The sequence below is a fragment of the Siphateles boraxobius genome, unplaced genomic scaffold (genome assembly GCF_051911475.1).
Source record: "Siphateles boraxobius isolate OS27281-9 unplaced genomic scaffold, OSU_SipBor_1 61, whole genome shotgun sequence".
In the NCBI taxonomy this organism is placed as follows: Eukaryota; Metazoa; Chordata; class Actinopteri; order Cypriniformes; family Leuciscidae; genus Siphateles; species Siphateles boraxobius.
Window position 1 is genome coordinate 9,586,583 of NW_027509188.1, and position 22,874 is coordinate 9,609,456.

General features: G+C 42.9%; 1 protein-coding gene and 1 long non-coding RNA gene across 5 annotated transcripts; both read left to right on the forward strand.

Moving 5' to 3' along the window:
* Window positions 1-11,999: 11,999 nt before the first annotated feature.
* LOC143718388 (uncharacterized) lies at window positions 12,000-18,823 on the forward strand. 3 transcript variants are annotated; one of them, XR_013196350.1, is made up of 4 exons: window positions 12,000-12,098; window positions 18,261-18,348; window positions 18,477-18,619; window positions 18,751-18,823. It is a non-coding gene; the product is annotated as an uncharacterized LOC143718388 (long non-coding RNA). The 3 variants fall into 3 exon arrangements; XR_013196349.1 differs by lacking the exon at window positions 12,000-12,098 and adding an exon at window positions 16,959-17,001; XR_013196348.1 differs by lacking the exon at window positions 12,000-12,098 and adding an exon at window positions 16,959-17,001 and having other exon boundaries at window positions 18,261-18,344.
* Window positions 18,824-20,279: 1,456 nt separating this feature from the next.
* LOC143718363 (uncharacterized) lies at window positions 20,280-22,557 on the forward strand. Of its 2 annotated transcripts, none has more exons than XR_013196324.1 (4): window positions 20,280-20,562; window positions 20,661-20,818; window positions 21,065-21,192; window positions 21,917-22,094. XR_013196324.1 is itself a non-coding variant. In XM_077209466.1 (4 exons), exons 1-4 carry the CDS (start codon window positions 20,401-20,403, stop codon window positions 22,178-22,180), a joined length of 705 nt encoding a protein of 234 aa, XP_077065581.1. In that variant the 5' UTR covers window positions 20,280-20,400; the 3' UTR covers window positions 22,181-22,557. The 2 variants fall into 2 exon arrangements, 1 of the variants encoding a protein (XP_077065581.1); XM_077209466.1 differs by having other exon boundaries at window positions 20,661-20,811; window positions 21,917-22,557.
* The last annotated feature ends 317 nt before the right edge of the window (window positions 22,558-22,874 follow it).

The window sequence follows — 22,874 nt, forward strand, 5'->3', positions numbered from 1 at the left end:
AGATTAAAAGAAAATAATACCTGCATAACACATAAAACACACATAAGAGCTACATTAATTTTAAAATAAAATTACTTAATTGCTAAATGTTAAAATTTAAAACATGAGCTTAAAACATTTTTAAAATTGAACAGTTAAAAGATGAGCATTGCTATAAAATAATAAAACATTTTATTAACCAATTAATCTTCTTTACAGGTTTTGAAACTCATAGTTTCCAACATGGACAGGGCAAAGCAGCATGATAACCGTTCGGGACTCAGAAAGCGAGGTCAAGTCCTGCCAAATTGGAGACCTAACAGGGACAATTGTGGGACAATTGTGTCCTTGTGGGACAGTCATAGACCGTGTAAAGTTGGGTAAAACATGTGCGTTTACAAACTTGTCAACAAGATCCTTTAATGGGAAAACCAACATGACAACCACCCGCAACACAACCATCATACAAAGCAGCTCAACAATCACATTGCCCAACACAAACACAAACGATTTGGAAATTCAAACAAACACACTAACACAACCAGTTGAAGACAGCACCATCACAATAAAAAACGGTCCTAAGTGACACTAAAGAAAACTTCCACAGGTGCAACACCTGCAAAATTCTCCACAGACAATCAAATTACATCACAAAATGTAATGGATCGTTGATATTTCAAATTGAAGAGGACGAGCTGTCACTGGCCATCCCAAATTCAGTCCTGACAAAATTTCTTAAAAAGGAAAAAGAGATGCATACATTGATGCACAGGACATAGAGGAATATCTTCTTACCTGTGGGCCTGTGACTGTTAACTACACTAATGATAACCATGTGATTGAAATCAACAAAGCAATGTGTAGTACTGAACTCACCTCAGATGAGACGCCTGAGCTTGAGCAAGAACTTTGCTCAATCACAGATGCGATCTCATTCAATTCAACGTCCAATCAATCAAACCCAGGTGAAAAAAAGGCCTGAAAACGACATAGATGCCAAACAAACACAACCCCCAAAGACTCAAAGTAACCTTTATCATACCATATTAAAAGGACAATTCACCCAGCAATGGCAATTCTCATTATTTACTCAACCTTATTTTATTCAAAACCTGCATGCGTTTGTTTCTTCTGGCAAACTCAGTTTGAAAAATGCTGATAACCAAACAATCAGCAGTAGCCAATACATTACAAAGTACTTTTTATTTTATTTTATGGTCAACTGTTTGGTTATCAGCATTCTTCAAATTATTTTCTTCTGTGTTCAATGGAAGAAACAAACACATGCATGTTTAGGACACAAGGAAAAGACGTTTATATAAAAAATATGTAAAGTTATACATGTAAAGTTTAAAGGGATAGTTCACCCAAAAATGCTAAATATTTTGGTGAACTATTCCTTTTAAAATTTACACAACAAAAACAGACAAACTGATTCATTATAATTTATATTTATAAAAATGGAATAGTTTGCTTATGTTATATTAAAATCTGAAAGCTTTTTTCCCCCGTTCAAATCAATTGTGTTTGGAATTGTTAAACTTGTATTATATGGGCACATTTATTGCTACTGTAAAAAATAAATAATATTTACTATATTCATGTACAAAGTTTTTTGTTCAGTCACTGTAATTGTTACACTTTGATTCCATGTTATTGAACAAAGTTTTTGGTTCAGTCACTGTAATTGTTACGCTTTGATTTATAGAGTTATTGTAACTTCTATGTAAACATTCTTTTTCCAGTTCTAGTTTGACCTTGCAATAAAGCAATTTTTAATTCAAATTCTGAAACTGTAAAACTTCTTAAGATCATGTGTTCTTTCATGTTCAAATAGACTTTTAATAGATGTTTTATAGACTTGAAGAAAGCATTCGACACCATTGATCACAAGATATTGTGAAAAAAAATAGAAAGATATGGCATCAGGGGCGTTGCACAAAGATGGATTAGTGACTATCATAGGAATAGATTTCAGTTTGTGCAATTCACCGATGACAGGTCACAGCTACAGAGGGTCACGTGTGGCGTTCCACAAGGATCAGTCCTTGGACCAAAGCTATTTTATTATATATCAATGACATTTGTAAGGTGTCTACGCAATTAAATTGTGTCTTATTTGCAGATGATACAACTCTATTTTGTTCCAATAAAAATTTGGGACAGCTTCTGGACACAGTGGAAGCAGAAATGAAAACATTTAAAAAATGGCTTGATGTTAATAAATTGTCATTAAATATAAATAAAACAAAAATTATTTTATTTAGTAATAAAAAAATGAATACAAATGTCCAGATTAGAATTGAAATGCTACTAGAAATAGTAAGTGAAATTAAATTCAAACTCAGTTGGAAATCCTACATAACCTACATAAAGTCAAAAATTTCAAAAACTCTGACTATCCTGTCTAAAATAAAACACATTCTTGATTCAGAGGCCTTAAATATACTGTACCAGTCTCTAATACTGCCATACATGACATATTGCGTAGAGATCTGGGGAAATACATACAAAACAACAATAAAACCAATTCTTATTCTGCAAAAAACGTGCAATACGAATTATAAATAAAATAGATTATTATCACCCTACAAACAAGCTAATTATAAACTCCAACCTACTAAAATTTAATGACTTAAGGCCCGTTCACAACCAAGCACGATAACTATAAAGATAACGATAAAGATATAATTCTAAAAATCTTTCTCCTTATTAAAGAATAACAGAGTTCACACCACAACTATAACGATAAAGATATGAGGAACGATATCATTGGGATCACTTTCAGAACGATTTTTTCCAGCTGTTGAACGATAAAACACTGACAGCCAATCAGAATCCATTTTAATTTTAAGATCTCGCGCATTTTAAATGGCAGATGACCTTGCAGAGAAGTTAATCGTCGAGGTACAAAAAAATCCTCCACTGTTTGACAAGTCAAACCCCCTTTTCAAGGATATGTTAAAAAATATGGATATATGGAAAGCAATCGGTCGTATTCTGGGAATAAATGGTGAGAAGTATATTATGCAGTTTAGCATTGTAACAAAATTACCTCAGGTAGACGATGTTTTTATCCCATCATTGACTTAGTCAGCTAAACTCACTGTTAGATTAGATCGATTACACTAGATTGCTAGATTCACTGTTTAGATGCGTTCGGAACATAGCATGCTGGCTGAGGACATCTGCTGGCAAAGACGTGTAAAGGCAATAAGAACAGCAAAAACATATTCAATGATGTTGTAAACAACAATTATAATAAAATTCGGATTCTCCCAACTCCTCTCGTCTTTTAAGGATATCGTGTACCCAAAAGCGCCTGTTTTTCTTTTGATATTTTTTTGTAACGTAAAGCAGCAGCAGGTCATCCATTTTCGCTACTTTGAAACCGCAGCGCGGGCGCGCACGTGCTTAGAATAAAAAGACCGTTATCGGTCGTTGGTGTGGACGCATATATAGTTATCTTTATCGTTATCTTTATAGTTATCGTGCTTGGTGTGAACGGGCCTTTAGTGGAATTTAAAATAGCCAAAATAAATGTTTTAAATAATAAATTTCCAGACTGTGTCCAAAACCTGTTTCAGATGAAATCTACTCCTTATGAGCTCAGAGGAACACTCATGTTCAGTAAACCACAGATCAGAACCAATGTCAAACAGAGATGTCTGTCTGTTCACGGGGTTAAACTGTGGAATAGTCTTGATGATCAGCTGAAAACATGTAAATCCATAGGTAGCTTTAAGAAATTATAAAATAAGAAAAAAGATTACATTATACAAAACTGAATGAATTTAGCTTCTTTTTCTTTTAGTCATTATTTATGTACGCAAGATGACTTTGGTGTTTTGTGTTGTGTGTTAAATAAATAAAATGTAAAAAGGATCGGCGCAATATAAGCTTCAGTCGACACCTTTTCGGTCAAGCAACTTTTTTTTTACTATTGTTTACATTGTAATTAAATTTTTGTTCCCTTTCGTAGTCACTCCGAGTTACGTCGGATGACGACGAATGGGGGTTTCGCTTAGAACAGCTATCGACTTCGAGTATTACAAAACGAGCCAATGGCAATGAAATGCCATGGGTCTGCGGAATTTGCATAGCGTATCTCCGCCCCACCGCGTGGGTATAAAGGAGGACGCCGGCAACATGCAGGTATGTTTTCGCTTCGGAGCCAAGAATATTTCTTCACTCCACAATCATCTCTGACTTCGCTCTATGAGACGAGCTTCTCTCTCCGGTGTTGATTTGACGGCGATCTGCAGCGAGCTCACAGTGCCTGCTGATCTGTGCAGTGATCTGCCAGTGTGTGTGTGTCTCCCTGTGCGCTTCAACATCGCGGAGTTTTTTTCTCCTCTCATAAAAGAGCTCGCACGCGGCACGTCTTTTTAAAGACGGCTCGCCCGTGCATTTCTGGTTGCAGCGGACTGGTATCGGACTCTGATGGGCACGAGCGCTGTCTAGTGTGTTTGGGCTTTGATCATGCTTGAACAGCGCTCGTGGATGACTCATGTTCTCTCTGGGAACGTGATCATCGCGTCATATATAGGTCGAGACTCGGTGAACTCGCAAGAGTGAGAGTCCCCTCATCCACTACCCGATTTTCGGCTGGTGGACAGGGTGACCTGAGGGTGTTGGTCTGGAACAAGGCGCCGACTCTGTGTCCACGCCCCAGCCCCCCCTCTTTAATGACGGTGCCCGCTAGCGAACTGATGATTCCACGAGTCTACCCTCGGGTGGCCCGTGTGTTTTCATTTGAAGCTACAGAGGATGATGCTGTGTCTGTAGCAGCATCACTAGGTGGGCTTGATTCTTCTGGAAATGACGACTCTTCACAGCTGCCACCCTTTGGTGTGCATACGGCTGTGCCTGAGTCTGATCCGGAGATGATGGCCATGCTTTCCCGGGACGATTGGTTTTTGGGTGAGGCCGCCGACGCGTCCACGGCAAACCCCAATATCTTTCCTCCCGGACGTGCATGATGAGTTCACGGGTCCTCTCGTTGGTCTCATCCGCCTTTCCTCCCCTCAGGGGCCGCTGCCCATGGGTACACTGGGGTTCCCCCGGTTGAACGCTCTGTTGCCATGCTACTGTGTCCTCAGAGTGCTTCCCGGCGCAATCCTAAGCACCCGTCCAAGCCTGTAGTTCTTTTCGTCACATTAATCTGTGGCGAAATCCTATAGTGCCACAGGACAGGCAGCTGCCTCACTGCATCCCATGACCGTTCTGCTGGTCTACCTGACCCAGACGCTCATGGACATGCAGGAGGGCGGGACTGACCTGAGGCTCTTCAGTGAGCTGCGCGCCGCCACTGACCTTGCTCTCCGAGCGACGAAAGTGGCCGTACGCTCTCGGAGTCAGGTGATGTTCACCAGTTTGGGGCTGACCGGTCTGATGTGCAAGATGTCGGGCGGACCCGTCTGCTCGACACCCCCATCTCCCAGGTCGGCCTCTTCGGCGGTGCGGTTGAGTGCTTCTGCCCACAGTTCTCAACCGCCCGTGAGCAGATTGAGGTTATTCTGCCCGACGGCCCCGCCGTCCGCTCAGATCCCTCAGTCTGCCCACCGCCGAAGGCTCCCTCCCACGGTTCCAACCCCGCCCGTTCACCCGGGCCTGGCTCTGGAAGACCGTAGGGGGATGCCACAGCCCTCTCCAGCCCCGCACCCCGCTAAACGCCGGGTTAAGCGGCACTTTTGAGATGGGCTGCTCAGAGATGAGACTCAGTTCTTTCCAGGAGTTGGTAGCAGGGCCACTCCTTTCCCCGGTGGAGGGCTGGGGAAGAATCCTTATTCAGGAAGAACTGACTCTCTCCTCTCTGAGCATACAGAGTTCTCGGACGACACAGAGCGCCGCCCACAAGCCGTGCTCTCCTCTTCCCCCTCTGCCCCAGAGGTGGTTGACACGGCGTGCCGTCCACGGACCGTTTCGCCCCTGTCCCCCTCTGTCGCCAGACCCCTGACAGAGCAGGCCCCCGTGGAACGCTGGTCCTTCCCTGGCCTCCTCTGTCAGGGTGCGGTTATGACCTTGCCCCCACACCGGGCCGCTATGCCGCCCTCGTCTGGGCTGGTCATTTCCGCTTCGCTGCACCACCGGGGGGACGTCTGTGGTTCTTCACTCCGCTGGCACAGTTGGGAGCCTGCACTAGAGCTCCCTCTGTTCCGCTGGGTCGTGCGAACCATCGGCTCGGCTATGCGATTCAGTTCGCACGGTCTCCTCCCGGCTTCACGGGAGTCCGCTCCACTTTCGTCTGTGGCTATGCCCCTATCGTGAGAGCGGAGGTTGCTCCCTACTGGCGAGGGGTGCGATTGAGACTGTCCCTCCAGCCGAGATGAGGTCCGGGTTAACAGTCCCTACCTCATTGTCCCGGAGAAGTCTGGTGGGTTACGGCCAATCCTGGACCTATGCATCTGAACCGCTCCCTTCTCAGGCTGCCGTTCAAGATGCTCCTGGCCAAACGCATTTCTGGATGTGTGCGGCCACAGGGTTGGTTTGCAGCGATCGACCTGAAGGACGCCTACTCTTATGTCTCCGTTCTCCTTCGACTCAGACCGTACCTACGTTCTGCTGTCAGGGCGCGCGCATGTCAGTACGCTGTTCTCCCATTCGGGCTAGCCCTGTCTCCTCGCGCCTTCACAAGGTTGTTGAGGCAGCCCTTGTTCCTCCATGGGAACACGGGGTTCGCATCCTGAACTATCTCGGTGACTGGCTGTCTTAAGCTCACTCCTGAGACCAGGTTTGTGAATACAGGGACCCAGTGCTCCGGCACCTAGCTCGTCTGGGCCTTCGGGTCAACTGGGAAAGGAGTAAACTTTGCCCCGTGCAGGGGAGCTCTTTTCTCGGCATGGACTTGGTCGCCTTCTCCACTCAGCCATTAAACAAGAGTGCGGTCCCACTGAAATTGTTTCAGAGGCTCCTGGGGCATATGGCATCTGCAGCTGCGGCAACGCCGCTCGGATTGCTTCATATGAGACCGCTTCAGCTGTGGCTTCGCGATCGAGTCCCGAGGTGGGCATGGCATCATGTCACGCTCCGAGTTACAGTAACTCCGACCTGTCGTCAGACCTTCACCCCGTGGTGGAACCTCAGTTTCTATGGGCCGGTGTTCCCCTAGAACGAGTTTCCAGGCATGTTGTTGTCTCCACAGATGCCTCTTCCACGGGCTGAGGCGCCATGTGCAACGGACATGCTGCCGCGGGCTCCTGGTCAGGACCCCAGCGCCTTCTGCTTGTCAATTGCCTCGAGTTGCTGGCAGTACGCCTTGCCCTGCACCGTTTCCTCACGTTGCTCAGGGGTCAACACGTACTAGTCCGTTCAGACAATACCGCGACTGTAGCGTACATCAACCGTCAGGGTGGTCTACGCTCCCGCCGTATGTCGCAACTCGCACGCCACCTCCTCTTATGGAGTCAGAAGCACCTGAGGTCCCTTCGTGCTATCTACATTCCGGGAGATCGGAACTTTGCAGCCGACGAGCTGTCACGGTTTCGGCCCATCTCCGGTGAATGGAGACTCCATCCCCAGTCGGTTCAGCTGATTTGGGACCAGTTCGGGGACACACAGATAGATCTGTTTGCCTCTCACGACTCGACCCATTGCGCCCTGTTCTATTCCCTGACTGAGGGCTCTCTCGGCACGGATGCACTGGCGCACAGCTGGCCGCGGGGCCTACGCAAATATGCGTTTCCCCCAGTGAGCCTTCTCGCACAGACCTTGTGCAAGATCAAGGAGGACGAGGAGCAGCTCATTCTGGTTGCGCCGTATTGGCCCACCCGGACCTGGTTCTCCGAACTGGTACTCCTCGCGACAGCACCTCCTTGGCCAATTCCTCTGAGGAAGGATCTCCTTTCTCAGAGACGGGGCACCCTTTGGCACCCTCGACCCGATCTCTGGAGGCTCCACGTGTGGCTCCTGGACGGGACGAGGCAGGTTTGAGTACCCTGCCACCAGCAGTGGCGGCTACCATCACTTCCGCTAGAGCATCGTCCACGAGACATGTCTATGCGTTGAAGTGGAACCTCTTCGTCAACTGGTGCTCTTCTCGTCGAGAAGACCCCAGGAGATGCTCGATCTCTGTCGTGCTTTCCTTCCTGCAAGATGGGTTGGAGCGAAGGCTGTCTCCCTCCACCCTGAAGGTGTATGTGGCCGCTATCACCGCATATCACGAAGCAGTTCAAGGTAAGTCTCTGGGGAAGCACGACCTGATCGTCAGGTTCCTGAGAGGAGCGAGGAGACTGAATCCTCCTCGCCCTCCTCTCGTTCCCTCTTGGGACCTCTCAGTGGTCTTAAATGCCCTGCAGAGGGCTCCCTTTGAGCCTCTGCAACCAGTTGAGCTTAAGTTCCTGTCTATGAAGACAGCGCTCCTGGTTGCATTGGCCTCCATCAAGAGGGTAGGGGACCTGCACGCATTCTCCGTTGACGAAGCGTGCCTGGAATTCGGGCCCGGTCACTCTCACATGATCCTGAGACCCCGGCCTGGATATGTGCCCAAGGTTCCCACCACTCCCTTCCGGGACCAGGTGGTGGACCTGCAAGCGCTGCCCCGGGAGGAGGCAGACCCAGCCTTGGCACTGCTCTGTCCAGTACGCGCTCTCCGCGCTTACGTAGACAGAACGCAGTGTTTCAGGACCTCAGACCAGCTCTTTGTCTGTTATGGTGGGAGACTGAAGGGAAAGGCTCTCTCAAAGCAGAGGTTGTCTCACTGGATAGTGGACGCCATTGCTTTGGCTTACCAACAGCAAGGCCGACCGTGCCCCCTTGGTGTGACAGCCCACTCCACTCGGAGTGTGGCTTCCTCTTGGGCTCTAGCACATGGCGCCTCGCTGGCAGACATTTGTAGAGCTGCAGGCTGGGCGACACCCAACACATTCGCCAGATTCTATAATCTCCGAGTGGAGCCTGTGTCCTCTCGTACTGGACCCGCTCAGGTGTCTTCGCTTGCTCGCCATTCCACTCCACGGACTGGATACGTGCGATTATTCCTCAGGTGAGCCTTCCTCTTTGAAGCCCTGAGTTCCTCCTGCACTGTTGACGCTGGCGCCAGTGTCTATTGCCTGGGCGTCGGCTAGGTGCCTCCGTGTGCATGGTTCCTCCCTGAGTAACCCCCACATGTGTATTTCCACTGTAAGCCTCCTTGAGCATGTGTCTTTCCCTTGGCAAGCCATCTTGCCCTCCTGGAGTTGAAAGTTGCCACCCCTCGGGCTGGTCACTTCAGTGTTCCTCCATATGTAGCCCTCCGGCCATATGTGTATCTTAAGTCCTCCCTACGGGTAGGCATGCTGCGGCATATCTCCTCTGAGATATGCTTCCCAGTGTACCTTGGTATTCCTGTGTTAAGTAGGACTCCTTCGTCTGTGCCAGTATCACGACAGGGGGATCAGACTTTCGCAGGGCACTGGAAGACAGCTGTGAAGGTGGCGTGATTTCACGGGGACCCCCATTCGTCGTCATCCGACGTAACTCGGAGTGACTACGAAAGGGAACGTCTCGGTTACGTATGTAACCCTCGTTCCCTGAGTAGGGAACGGAGACGTTACGTCTCCCTGCCACTTCCGCTGTACCGCTGGGCAGACGCCTGAGTTCAGTCTCGGCTCCTCAGCGAAGACATACCTGCATGTTGCCGGCGTCCTCCTTTATACCCACGCGGTGGGGCGGAGATACGCTATGCAAATTCCGCAGACCCATGGCATTTCATCGCCATTGGCTCGTTTTGTAATACTCGAAGTCGATAGGTGTTCTAAGCGAAACCCCCATTCGTCGTCATCCGACGTAACGTCTCCGTTCCCTACTCAGGGAACGAGGGTTACATACGTAACCGAGACGTTTCCATGTTTGTTTGTAAATTGTTTTTCTTTTTTCCCTTTTCTTTTGAAGTTGACCGAAATAAAACTTAGCTAACTAAAAAGTGTCTTATTCTGAAGAACACAAATGGAAAGTTCAACAGCAATATTCAATGTAACAATATTTTCCTTAAATCACTCCTTCAGAAACATGTTGTCTTCACAACTCTGCCGCACTAAGGCAAAAGGTCGTAACTTCGTTTTTTGGCGAAAATGTGTTATTGTCATTTTTAGGACAATACACATGTTTTATCATATACAAACATCAAGTTTCAATTCGATTGTGTTTTGGAGGAAATAAGATGATGTTTTTGGCGTAACTTCAAAAAGCCAAGGGGAAACTGTGGTAGAAGCCCGTAATGTCAGTTATGGCTTCATGCCTTCGTTTCTCGCTGCTCCTGAACACTCGAATGAAGTTACGTGTGCGCTGCCCTGAAGTTACGGCACTCTGCCTTGTTCTGACCGACCATCTTCTATTGCCGTGCTGGAGTTACAGGGTTATGATGTAGCAATTAAATCACCTCACACACACACGTACATGTTTCACAGTTATTGCTTTTGTTAGATTATTGAAGAATGGCATACTCTCGGGGGAAAATGATGGTGGAGATGGCTTTGAAGCGTAAACACCAAGATCAAGGTAAGAATGACACGACATGGGTGCATAAAAAAAGATAATCTTTAAAATCCAATAACAGCTAGCGGTAGCCTTTAGCTAGCGATGCTAATTCACAAACTAGACACAAACACATTTCGAGCCATAATCAAAAACTTATTCAGTAACAAGCGCTGCATTAGAGCAGGCTTGTAGGATATCTTAGTTCACAGCCCGTAATACAAGGCTACATGTACAACTAAAATAAAATTTGCTTCTCATAGGCTCTCGCCTGCCAATGACAGTCCACTGACTGAAAACTACGCGAGTTGGTTGGAGCCGCAACGACACACCCATTATACACCAGCAGCAGGAATGTAGTAATTTAGAGCCTACCTTTTGTTGAACCCTGGTTAAAATTCATGTCAAACAACCGACGAGTTCTTAGGGACACCTAATCTGTAGCCCAGCCTTAGCTCTGAAGCTCTGTGACTATTATGAACAAGCTGCGATGTCAAGATTGCAATGCTGGAATATATGTGTGTGTGTGTGTGTGAGAGAGAGAGAGAGAGAGAGAGAGAGAGAGAGAGAGAGAGGGGAGCGGGCGCGATCGAACAGTGGAAACATAAAAACATACTACGTCATCTTGTTCACACAGGACATCATTCAAACTGCAAAGAGTTTACTTATATTTGTGTACACTCGCAATAAAACACAACATTGTGTATTGGTTTTTCATTTCTGTTTATTTTTGAGGTACACATCCTAAAGGTAGTATTATTTTATACAGACATAAATTATAATTCAGATGAGAATAAAGTTAGTGTTAATTAAAATTTTAAGGAAAAATAAATATATTGATCTGAAATATAGCAAATTATTTTTAAATTAATTCAGGAATAATTACCAAACATATCAAGGTACTTTTTATTAATTTAATTAATAAACAAATTATATAAAACTACACTCTAAAAAATGCTGGGTTGTTTTTCAACCCAAACTCTGGGTTGAGACTGTTGGGTAAGGATGCTGGGATGTAACCCAATTTGGGTTGAAAATCGCTCTTAATCTGTAACCCAGCGGTGCTGGGTTGGGAACACGGACGTGAAAGAGATTACGCACAACACAACAACACGGACGACACCAGTCGGAGAAGCCGTCATTTTCTTAACACCTTCAGGTGGATGCAAATTAAAGACGTTGCAGTTTATGGTAAATAAATATACAAATTTCAAGTAGTTATCAATTGCTTTTTATTCAAGACTATTGTGAGATTTCGTGGAAGGTGGAAAAGTCAGAAAAGAGTTTATATTGAAATATTTGCGGTATTTGCCTCAAGTCTTAACTGCTGCTTTTATTGGTTTTCTTATGTCTTATTTCCAAAAGTTCTGTTAATAGAGTCACAATGCATTACCCCTTACAATGGCTTACATGTTCAACATTTCTCTAAAGATTTTACTGTATAAACGCAGTTTTACTCTCTCAGCTCAATTGAGATTAACGGTTACCTTAATAAATTACCATGACGATGATAAGTTAAAATACAAAAACTACCGACCGCTCTTACTGAATACCAACGTAAACCCTCGGAAACCCTCGTTCTTTTAGATGATGTCACACTGACCTCTCTTATCCCCATTATTGGACTTCGTTTAAAATTCAAGAAGTACCTCAAGAATGCACTTGATGTAAGTACAAGGTATTAGGTGTAGAAGGCATGGGGTTCATCTGCTTTAAATGCAAAAGGTCTTCGGGGCCTAATATCAGAGCTTTATTTTCACATTTGAGGATTGTACACCATGTATTTTCTACATCTAGTTACTTTCAGTGTGCTCAAGCTGGATGTCATCGCACATTTAGTATTAGAAGATCATTTAGAAGACACCTACTGGAGCATGTTAATGACATTGGAAATGAAATGGAGGAAACCCCTTTGGTTGAGCCTGATCATTTATCAAATTCAGTTTTAGATGCTGCTGTGCAGTGTGATGAGGACTGTGATGAAATTGCTGAAGAACAATTTGATGAGTTAGAGGAAGAAAATATACAAGGCAGAGTAGCTTTGTTTTTAGCGAAATGAAGGTCAAATTCCTCCCAGACGTTGAGTACTGTTAATTTTGTGGTAGATCACACATCCAGCCTTATCAGTGATGTTGTTGGATCTCTACAGAGAAACACAGTCTCTTTTTTTAAGAGAGATAGGCCACAGCGAGAGTCCTGGGGCCCAGAAACTTTTAGAACATTTTGCGTGTGCGGCTCAACCTTTTCAGGGATTTGAGTCAGAGTACAAACAAATGCAGTATTTTACTCAGTCTGGATGCTTTGTGCAGCCAGAGGAAGTACCTCTCCCTGGCTTTTCATACACTCAACAGAGAGACACATTGACGGGGACTGTTAGACAAGTAGCAGTCCGAGACACTTTCCAGCGTGTTCCTCTAATGCATTTGCTGAAGCAGGTTTTAGAAAGTCCAGGAACAATGGAGAAAATCTTTGATGATGACTTGGATCAAAAACCTCAGTTCACAAGCTAGGGTTTATTTATTTTACTCTTAAATGCTTGCATCCTGAGTATCTTTCCAGCCTAAACTCTCACTTCTTGTTGGCAGTGTACAAGACAGACGATGTAAAAACATATGGAATCAATGCTGTCTTAGATCCAATTGTGTCTGACATTAAAGATCTGGAATTGGAAGGAATACAGGTTGTCACAAAACATTTCAAGGGCACTGTCAAAGCAGGAGTCGCACAGGTTTGTGGGGATAACTTGGGTCTTAATGGCATCCTAGGCTACACAGAAAGCTTCTCAGGGAAAACTGTGTGTCGATGGTGTCGGGTACAAAGAGAGGTTTTGAGAGGACAAACAGTTGAGGATCTGTCAGTAATGCGCAACAGGGTTAACTACCACTCTGATCTGCTTCAGAATAACCCAACTGAAACTGGCATCAAAAGAGAGTGTTCACTCAATAAACTGCAGTTCTATCACGTAACTGACAGCATAACTCCAGATGTCATGCATGACATTCTGGAAGGGGTTGGAGGTTATGAAACCAAACTTGTTCTCAATTCTTTGATTGAACAAAAAGTCTTGACACTTGAGCAGCTGAATAGACTGACAAGCTTTGACTATGGTTTTTCTGATAGTCACAACAAGCCACCTGAGATCAAACCTCAGGATCTTAAAAACCCTGATGGGTCCATGAGACAAACAGCAGCACAGATGTGGTGCCTTCTAAGGCCCCGTCCACACTACTGCGTTTTCGTTTAAAAACGGAGAATTAAAACGAAAACGATCTCCGTCCACACCAGCGTTTTAGCTGCGTATTAGAATTGATCTCCGTCCACATTAAAACGACTGAAAACTCGGATCACGTGACCATTCTCCAACACTGTGCATGCGCGTGCCGGTGTAAACAGGAAACGGATGTAACGGCAAGTAACGTTAGCTACCTCTGCAAAGATTAGAAAATGTCGAAGACCAGAGATTTCTTTTCATGGACCGACGACGAGGTGGAACTTTTACTTAAAGTTACAATGGAATACAAAACAGCCATGGCGGCAGAAAACACAGACTGGGAGTCGTCGCAAACCAAATACGGCGACATATTGGAAAGGTACCGGGAGCATTATCCATCGCCAGAGGAAGCCACAACGATGGGAAAGGTGTACCCCCACAATAAGGACGAAATCACTAAAGGTATGTATAGTAGGCAAAACTTTAACTTTAACGCATAACGCTCAATTTGACGTGGTTTAAGTTAGCCTGGATGTGTTTTAACAGGCCTAGCCTGGGGGGGAGGGGACGCTAGTTATATTAGCAGCTAACCTTAAACTGTTTCGTGTTCACAGGGCAATTGACTACAAAACTCAAGGCAGTACGGATCAGCTACAGGCGAGCTGTAGATGCTGGTCGTCGAAGTGGCCATGGGCGAGTAGTTTTGCTCTATTTTGAGCTCTGCGAGTCGATTTGGGGAGGCTCTCCTGCAACGCATGCGATTCAGAGGGGTATCGAGACCGGCAACGTGGCGGCGGAGGCCACGGAGGAGTTCTCCAGCCCAACTGGTTCTGGGTCATCTTCTGACCAGTTTCAAGAGAGTGCTGTGTCTCCCGAGATGACGGAGAATCGACGCCAGAGACTCACCGATACCCTCTGTGGCCACAGGACAGAACGATTGAAGAGAAAACTCTCCGCAAATTCCGTTGCACAGGAAGACCTGGACATAAAGAGACAGCTCCTTAACAGACTTCAGGCAACAGACAACGAATTTGTGCAGACAATGGGCCGGTGGTCATCTACAATGGACCGTCTGAACTCAAATATTGAACTGCTTGTACAGCATATTGTGGGTTCAGGTAGGCCTACCCCTCAGTATATGCCTCCACAGTCACCACACACCATTCATGATAACCCATATAACTATGGACATATGCCAATAAGAAGGCCACTCCAGGAATACAATTCCCCAGGACATAGCCAGCACAGCAGTCCACCTGCAAAGCACAGAGACTACACACATTTGTAAATGTGGTTTTAGAACAGCCTACTTAAAAGGCAGTGCTCTTGTAGTTTTATAATTGCATGGTGTGTTTATAATTAATAATTTATTTGCACAGTAAAGATTGTTTTAATAAAGACAATAAAAACTTATTCATTGTGTATTTGCTGTCTTTTTCATCTATCTATATCTCTAGGTTAGGTATATAGATATATTTACAGAGATATTTAGATGCAAGTATACACACCAGAGTACAAACTCACATACTCAGTTTTAGAGTCAAAAATTTTACTTTTTATTCAATCACATCTTTTTACAGGTAACATTTAATAATAAACATATGCACATTTTAAAAAACACATGGCAGTCAGAGCAAAAGGCAAAGGAATACTTTCACTGTACTGGGAAAACAGTTTTTTTTATAAACGTTAAAAAAATAAACGTTTTAGTTAAGGGTCAAGAAATGTCGTCAACACACGTCTCACTCGTTTTCCTTCATTTTCGTTGTTATCTGCTCTCACATTACAATCTCTCATGTGTGGCTGGAAATCCCTGTCATACTGGTGAGCAGCATTTATGCACTGCTCGTTTACAGGTTCATTGTTCATTTCACAATAATTGTGCAGAACAAAGCAAGCATATATCACATAAGGAAGGTTCTGCATGTTTATGTCCATCGGCCTTCTCAAAGCCGCAAACCGTGCCTTCAAACGTCCGAATGAACATTCGATCACCATGCGAGCCTTGCAAAGAGATAGGCCGTAATACTGCTCCTGTGGAGTAACTCCGCCATTTGGGTACTCCTTCATGAGGTACGGCATAAGGGGATAAGCTGGATCCCCCAGAAGGAACACGGGGACAGCTTCTTCACCTTCCACTAACTCTCTAGGGCAGGTGGGTATTGTCCCATCTTTTAGGTCAGCACAGAGTTTCGAGTTAGCAAATATGCGCGCGTCGTGTACACTTGCCGGCCATTTTACAACAACATCCATGAAACGATACTGGTGGTCACACAAAGCTTGTACATTCAAAGAATGTTTTCCCTTTCTGTTTATGTAGTCTGTTGAGTTGGCCAAGGGTTGTTTGATTTCGATGTGTGTACAGTCAATTGCCCCCAGGCATTGTGGCATCCCGTGTGTCCGATAGAAGTTCACAACAAGATCCTTCACCTCGGCCTCTGTGCTCGGTGTTTTAATGTAGTCTGGCCCCATGAAAATGACGATGGCCTTACAGACCTGTCGGATGATTACTGAAACAACTTGTCGGGATAGTCCAAATGCATTTGCGGTTTTCCGAAGTCTCCCTTCGTCACTCAGGTAATACAACGTGCACGCTACCTTTGTTAATACATCCACGGGGATCCTCATTTTTGTTGTTGCTCCTTCCACGTGCGGACGTAGTCTTTCGCTGAGGTTGATAAGTGCCGCTCTGGACATTCGAAAGTTTTCGCTCCATTCCTCAGGGACCACAACTTGATTTTTAAAATTATCCCACCATGCGCTGGTTCTTCCCGGCTTAACCCAAAACCGACGCTCCATGTACGGTTGATACCGCCGCTGCACACGGGAATTGTCATAGATCGCTCGAATAATAGTTTGCCTCCGGCGCATGTAGGCAGTTATAGCATTGTAAAATGCAGAATTTGCTTGCACAACAGCTGCTAACAAAGACATCAAAGTCAGTAACGCTTGTAATTCGTTATCCATGTTGCACTCACTAACATCAGCTACGTAGTCCAGGATGTTTTTGTTTGTTTTCTTCCGGTGATGGGACATGTGATGGGTGGCTGACGAATCAGGGAAGGATACGTCATGGGTGATGACACCCAATCATAGAGCCGAGCGTGACCTTCTACGTCATCGTTTCTAAACTCCTCCGTTTTGTCCCGTCTACACTAAAACGCCCTCCGGAGATTCAAAACGAAAAACGGAGCTGCAGCGTTTCTAAACTTCTCCGTTTTGGGTCTTCGTTTTTCCCGTTTTAGTGTGGACGGGAGGTGCAAACGTAGCAAAAGGTCTCCGTTTTTAAACGAAAACGCATTAGTGTGGATGGGGCCTAAGGCTGCTGCCTCTTATGATTGGAGATTTGATTCCAGAAGGTGAGAAACACTGGGAACTACTACTTTCACTACTTGGCTGTATGGAGTTGATTTTCTCTCCAGCCTTGACTGCAGAGGCAGCTATATTTTTGCAGCATCTGATTGAGGTCAGCATCTGATCCAGACAGGCATTTTAAGCCAAAACACCACTTTATGCTTCATTATCCTGGGGCCATCAGGAAACTTGGACCTTTGTTTCAGTTCTGGTGCATGCGTTTTGAGGCAAAGCATGGCTTTTTCAAAAGACTAAGCCATATAACCTGCAATTTCCGCAATATCTGTAAAACGCAGGCTTTCCGACACCAGATGATGTTGGTCCAGGATACACCACACTCCTGGGATCTATTGAGGGTTTTGAGAAAGTGAAATGTGGTTTTGAGGGAATTCCATTGTTCTCTGGTGTCTATTTGCCATCTTGGATTAAATGCAAAGGAACTACTTACAGATCAGGAATGACACTTTTTGTGTCTCACTCTGCTTATGGTGAGTCCCAGTTTGCAACCATTCAGAGCATTGTGCTCATTGACTCCAAAGTCAAATTCATTGTGAAAAAATGGGTCACCGTTGGATTTGACAGACATTTCCTTGTCTTCTCTGTGTCTCCTTCTTCTGCACTTGATTTGGTAGACATTCATTCTGTTGATGTTCACCACCCTCTACATGTTGTGATGTCCTTTAAGGAGAATGAGAATAATCATTACGTTTCTCTGAGATACAGGCTATTTTAGGTGGGGGAGGGGGATCAAAAACAACATTAGTTTAAATGATGCTTGTCTACACCTTCTACCAAATAGTCAAGTCAAGTCACCTTTTTATATAGCGATTTTACAATACATATTGATTCAAAGCAGCTTTACAGTGATAACAGGAAAATAATAGGAAAATAATGCAACAACGTTTGTTTCTAGAAGATAATAGTGTTATAGTCTAGCTTAAGTAAGTTCAGTGATGGAGATTTGATTCCAGAAGGTGAGAAACACTGGGAACTTAAATACTACCTCTTGCAGTTGTAGACAATATTCTATTAATATAAATATCAATTAAGTCATCATGGGCACATCACTATACATTAAGAGGGTTTCTCAATTTGATGACATCATATAAATCTTGTAAGTTTCAATGAAAATAATGGTTTAGTCGAATTAACAGAATTGTGAATGTGCACATCATGATATCGTTGCTGAAACAATATATTGTGCAGACCTAACATACTGTAAAAATGCATACATGTGCATTACCATTACATTTTTCTATTAAAGGAATCAATTGAAGAGCTTCCAACTACACCTACTATATCAAGGGAGCAGCAGCACAGGATATCTGTGGAGCAAGTAGCAGCATTTGTAAGTTTGTGTTTATTGATTTGTTTTGGGACCAGACTGTTGCTAGAAAATGCGTTGTCTGTTTTGTTTTTTTGCAATAAATTAAAGAAATTTGTAGGATTTTTTTCTTTTAAACAAAAATTATTTTTTTAGAACGTAAGAGACATCCTTCTTGCAACTCCCAATGGCAGAGGTATTTTAGATACTATTGAAAACAAGCACTGCATTTCACTTAAAGAGAGACAAGCCATGGTACGAGTCTTGGTGTCACATCTTATTGAACGCTCTGGAGAAAAGTGAGTAAACATTTTCAATACAAATTAAAGTAAAACATTTTAATGCTAAAATATTTTTTGATTTATTAAATGTCTTGGTGTGTACATTTGTACTATTGTTAAAATTCAAAATATGAAATTGTTTCTTTTAGCCCAAGTGCAGGTACTAAAGTCACCCTGGCTTCATCAGTAGTTGAACAGTTTCCATGCCTTAAGGATTGCCAGGATAAAGGCTATGTGACTGCAGTGTCTAACACAGGGATGTGATTTTGCTGTATTTATATGGACTTCTGTATTTCTGAACTAAGAAGTATGAAATAATTGCTGTTTTTAAACCTGTGCTCAAATTATTTGGTTCTCTAAAAAGAGCCCTCACGTGGGTTAAATGTTCGCAACGTCAGAATTTATTCGGCAAATGCGTTTCCATCTCCCATTATTTGCATTAACTTGTTTTCATACTAGTCAAAAACCACCTCAAGCGATGGTAAAAACTTCCTTGCGAATTAAGGAATTTTGTTTCTAATTTTGGTGTTTCCATCACTCGTTTCTGATGCAATACTTCAAAATACCTCAACACAGTGAAAGAACCATAGCTAATAAGGACTGTCTGATTAGCCAGGGTCAGCATGAAAGATGCATTAAATTTTAAAAGATTAGACTATTATAATACGCTGATAGAGATTTTTCGTTATCAAAGTTTATAGTTGTAACAAAAATCTGAAATCTCACACTCTTTACCTTCTGCATGGGCGTGTTGAACGTCAATATGACCATTTAGGATATAGGTCTTCCATTATCAATGACACGGCCATAGACAATCTCACATTCTTTGTTGGAGATGTCTGTATCTCCATCAATCATAAATGATAAATAGTGGGTAGAGGAAATTTTGTCAGCCGTCTTTTTCGCAGATTGTCTGCTATCGCTCCTATAAATTGGGCACAGGCCATATCGTTAGCATGAGGGGGATTAACATTCAACCCTTTCTTTTTCATAAGTATAATTTCTGATTTGAATTTTGTGAACGGGAATTCCTCTTTTGCTGTGTTATAAGCAGTGTGAAATTGTATAATCATTTCCTTTTCCTCTGTCGAGCGATTACTCTCATCTAACCGCTGAAAAGACCTAGGAAGGGGACCTTTTCATTTTTATATGCATTAATTCCTGTATTCCTAATTGGCGCGTTTCACCGTCAGTATGAAATGCGCGTGACGCGTAGGCCTACGTTTGTTAATAAATAAACTGCAAGTGTCTTGCGGAAGAACTTTGTAGCCGGAGCTACTTCTCTCCGTTAATGTCTATGGCGAGTCACGCATGCACTGGGCAACTCCGCATCCGAGCCGACCCCGGGACAAAATAGTCAGAATATAAACACTTATTATAGGCGTACCGTAGTGATTCAGAATAAGTCAAAAACACGGTTTGGAAAATGGATTCATGATGTACTGGTTCCTTTTGAACATAAGTTATGGACTGCAGAAGCTGCTGATACAACGGCGTTCTGTTGCGCATGCGTGAATTTAACGGAGTAGTAAATGACCATGCACTCGCACAAATGTGACCACATAATATTTTAACTCGCTCGCACATTCTCAATAAATGGTCGCAGTCCAGTCTGGAACCCTATTTATATATATATATATATATATATATATATATATATATATATATATAATGTGTGTGTGTGTATATGTGTCTGTGTGTACCTCAGCTTAACATATTTTCCAATTCAAAATTCCTGTTTGTGATTTACATTTCTGGTATCAACAGAGTCAAATGTAGATTCAGAAAGAGCTACTCAAATGACAGAGTGGCTTAAAAATAATATCTGGCCACTAAGTCAGGTTGAGCAATACATGAAGGAGACGTCTATCCATAGGGCCAAATGGATTCGTGACAATGGAACCAAGACAATCATGGAAATATTCAAGGAGTGTCCACGTCTCCTCGACACTCCAGGCATGGTGGGTTTAAATTTAAGAAATAAAAACATTGGCTCAGTATTTTCTTTTTTGTTTTACAACTTTGTTTGCCATGTTGGCCTTTGTTTTGTATTTTTTAGATATCCCAGGACTTCTTAATTTTGAATCCAGACTCCGCTTCAAAACTCACCGAAAATTGGGTACCTGTGTTTAAGGATAAGGTTCTGCAGTTTGCCAGCAGAGAGAAACAATCTCTTGATCTACTTTCCAGTGTAGAATTGATGTCAGCAGGTAATGGGTATTAAGAACACTGTTACAAATGAATAATTCAGTCTAAAAAGAAATTACTATCTCTCATATCATTCTAAAAAAGGGGAGATTTTCCCTGTTTACAATTACTGTTAGTCATGACAATTTTCATATTATTCACTATTTCTTTGTAACACAATTTAATAAATGAATGTCATACATCCAGATTTATTGCAGTTTTATGATGACTTTTTTTTTGTTGAAAAAAAAACCATTTTTTCATTGTATTCTAAAGAGACGCAGAGTGATGTCACCTTGCAAGTACTTCCTGTAGTCCTTCCAACATCAGTGTACAAGATTGGAAGGAAAACGTTTAAACCGACTTTCATTGAAACCCGGAAGGCCTTCATAGACATACAGCCTGTAAGTTAACAGCCATTGCTAAAACTACATAATTTAACTATTTACAATATATTGTATGGACCCTTTTCACAGACTGACACATTTTAACAATTATCAACGTCACAAATCTAGTAATGTTTTTAATTTAATGTTTAATTCGAGTGAAAAAATACATTGAGCAGTGTCACCCAAAAATGAAAATTCTGTCATCAATTACTCGACTTCCTGTCGTTCCAAACCTTTAAGACTTTTGTTCATCTTCGGAATGGAGTGACGATATTTCTAATGAAATATGAGAGCTTTCTGTCCCACTATATTGACAGTCTATGCAATTACCACTTTGATGCTACAAAAAGTTAATAAAAAGATTGTAAAACTAATTCATATGAATCTAATGTATTTCAAATTTTCTGAAGAGACTTGATCGCTTTATATGATGAACAGATTTAATTTAATTTAAGTATTTATTTTTGGGTGAACTAACCCTTTAAGGCCATGACACACCAAGCCGACATAAAAAAACTAGTGACATCAAACGGTAACTGTGTTGTTGCCATGAGTCATTTGCATCTGGGCCATAAAGTTGCAACAGGGGTCCGACTAGTGCTCACATCGGCCGATGGTTGGCTTGGTGTGTCATCGCCTTTACTGTTCCTAAAGGTATTTACATTAGTTTTAAATTTTTGTGTTCTAAATTGATGTCAATTCTTTCTTTTTCCCCCCCTTTTTTTTTTGTTGTTGTCAGATTGGGACCAATATGGCTGAGTACCTTCGCTCAAAAGACTCTGCATTTCCACATGTTCTCGTGCTTGGAGACAACCAGTGCTTTCAAGCCTTTGCCATTATAAACGGAGAGGCACTCGAGCAGAATACATTGCTTGCTGCAGTTGATGTTTGCTTTAAGGCGTTCTACGTATTTGACATAGACTACCCGAAACAGTGCTCCACAGTGTGGCAGTTTTACAGACTGGGGTGTATGGACTTTCTGGGGATGAAACGCCAACAATGAGAGTTTTGCAAGCCTTCATTTTTGCTGACAAACAGTAGTTTTTGTTATTACTGTCTGTGACCTTGCCTCTTTTATGCTGTTTGTTCTTTTTATATTTAATACTATTACTTCTAAAATATTACTTCTAATGTACTTTTCTTCTACAGTACAATTACACTACAATTGATTCTTCATGAGTATTTCTCTCACATGATATTTTATGCTCAAGATCTTGATGTAAATGTTTTTAGATTTCACTTCACTATTTTCTTCAAGAAGTTATTTCAAGTCTTTCTGTGCTATGGTTTCATGCATTTTCATTGAATTTTGTCAGTGAGGAGAGAGTGATGGGAAATGTAAAAAAAAATTATTCACAAATGGACAATTTTACTTGATAAAACAAAAATAAATTTTCATATTTTGATTACTGAAGTCTGTATTGCTGTAGATGTGTTATTTTAGTCATTTTAATTACTAAAATTTCTAGTTTAAATTTCCAACCCAATTTGGGTTACATTAACCCAGCACTGTAAAACATTTTTTTTAAAAACATAATTGGGTTAAACTGACAACCCAGCATGCTGGGTCAAACATTTAACCCAACAAGTTGGGTTAAAACAACCCAGCGCTGGGTACGTCCCTTTTTGACCCAGCGCTGGGTTACCAAAATAACCCAAATTGGGTTGTTTTTAACCCAGCATTTTTTAGAGTGTAT

Bases quoted from the DNA above. Each gene is read 5' to 3' on its own strand.
- LOC143718363 (XM_077209466.1), top strand. From the start codon at position 20,401: ATGACAGAGTGGCTTAAAAATAATATCTGGCCACTAAGTCAGGTTGAG. The intron at 20,563-20,660 runs GTGGGTTTAAAT...TGTATTTTTTAG, and splicing joins TCCTCGACACTCCAGGCATG to ATATCCCAGGACTTCTTAAT. The intron at 20,812-21,064 runs GTAATGGGTATT...TGTATTCTAAAG, and splicing joins TGTAGAATTGATGTCAGCAG to AGACGCAGAGTGATGTCACC.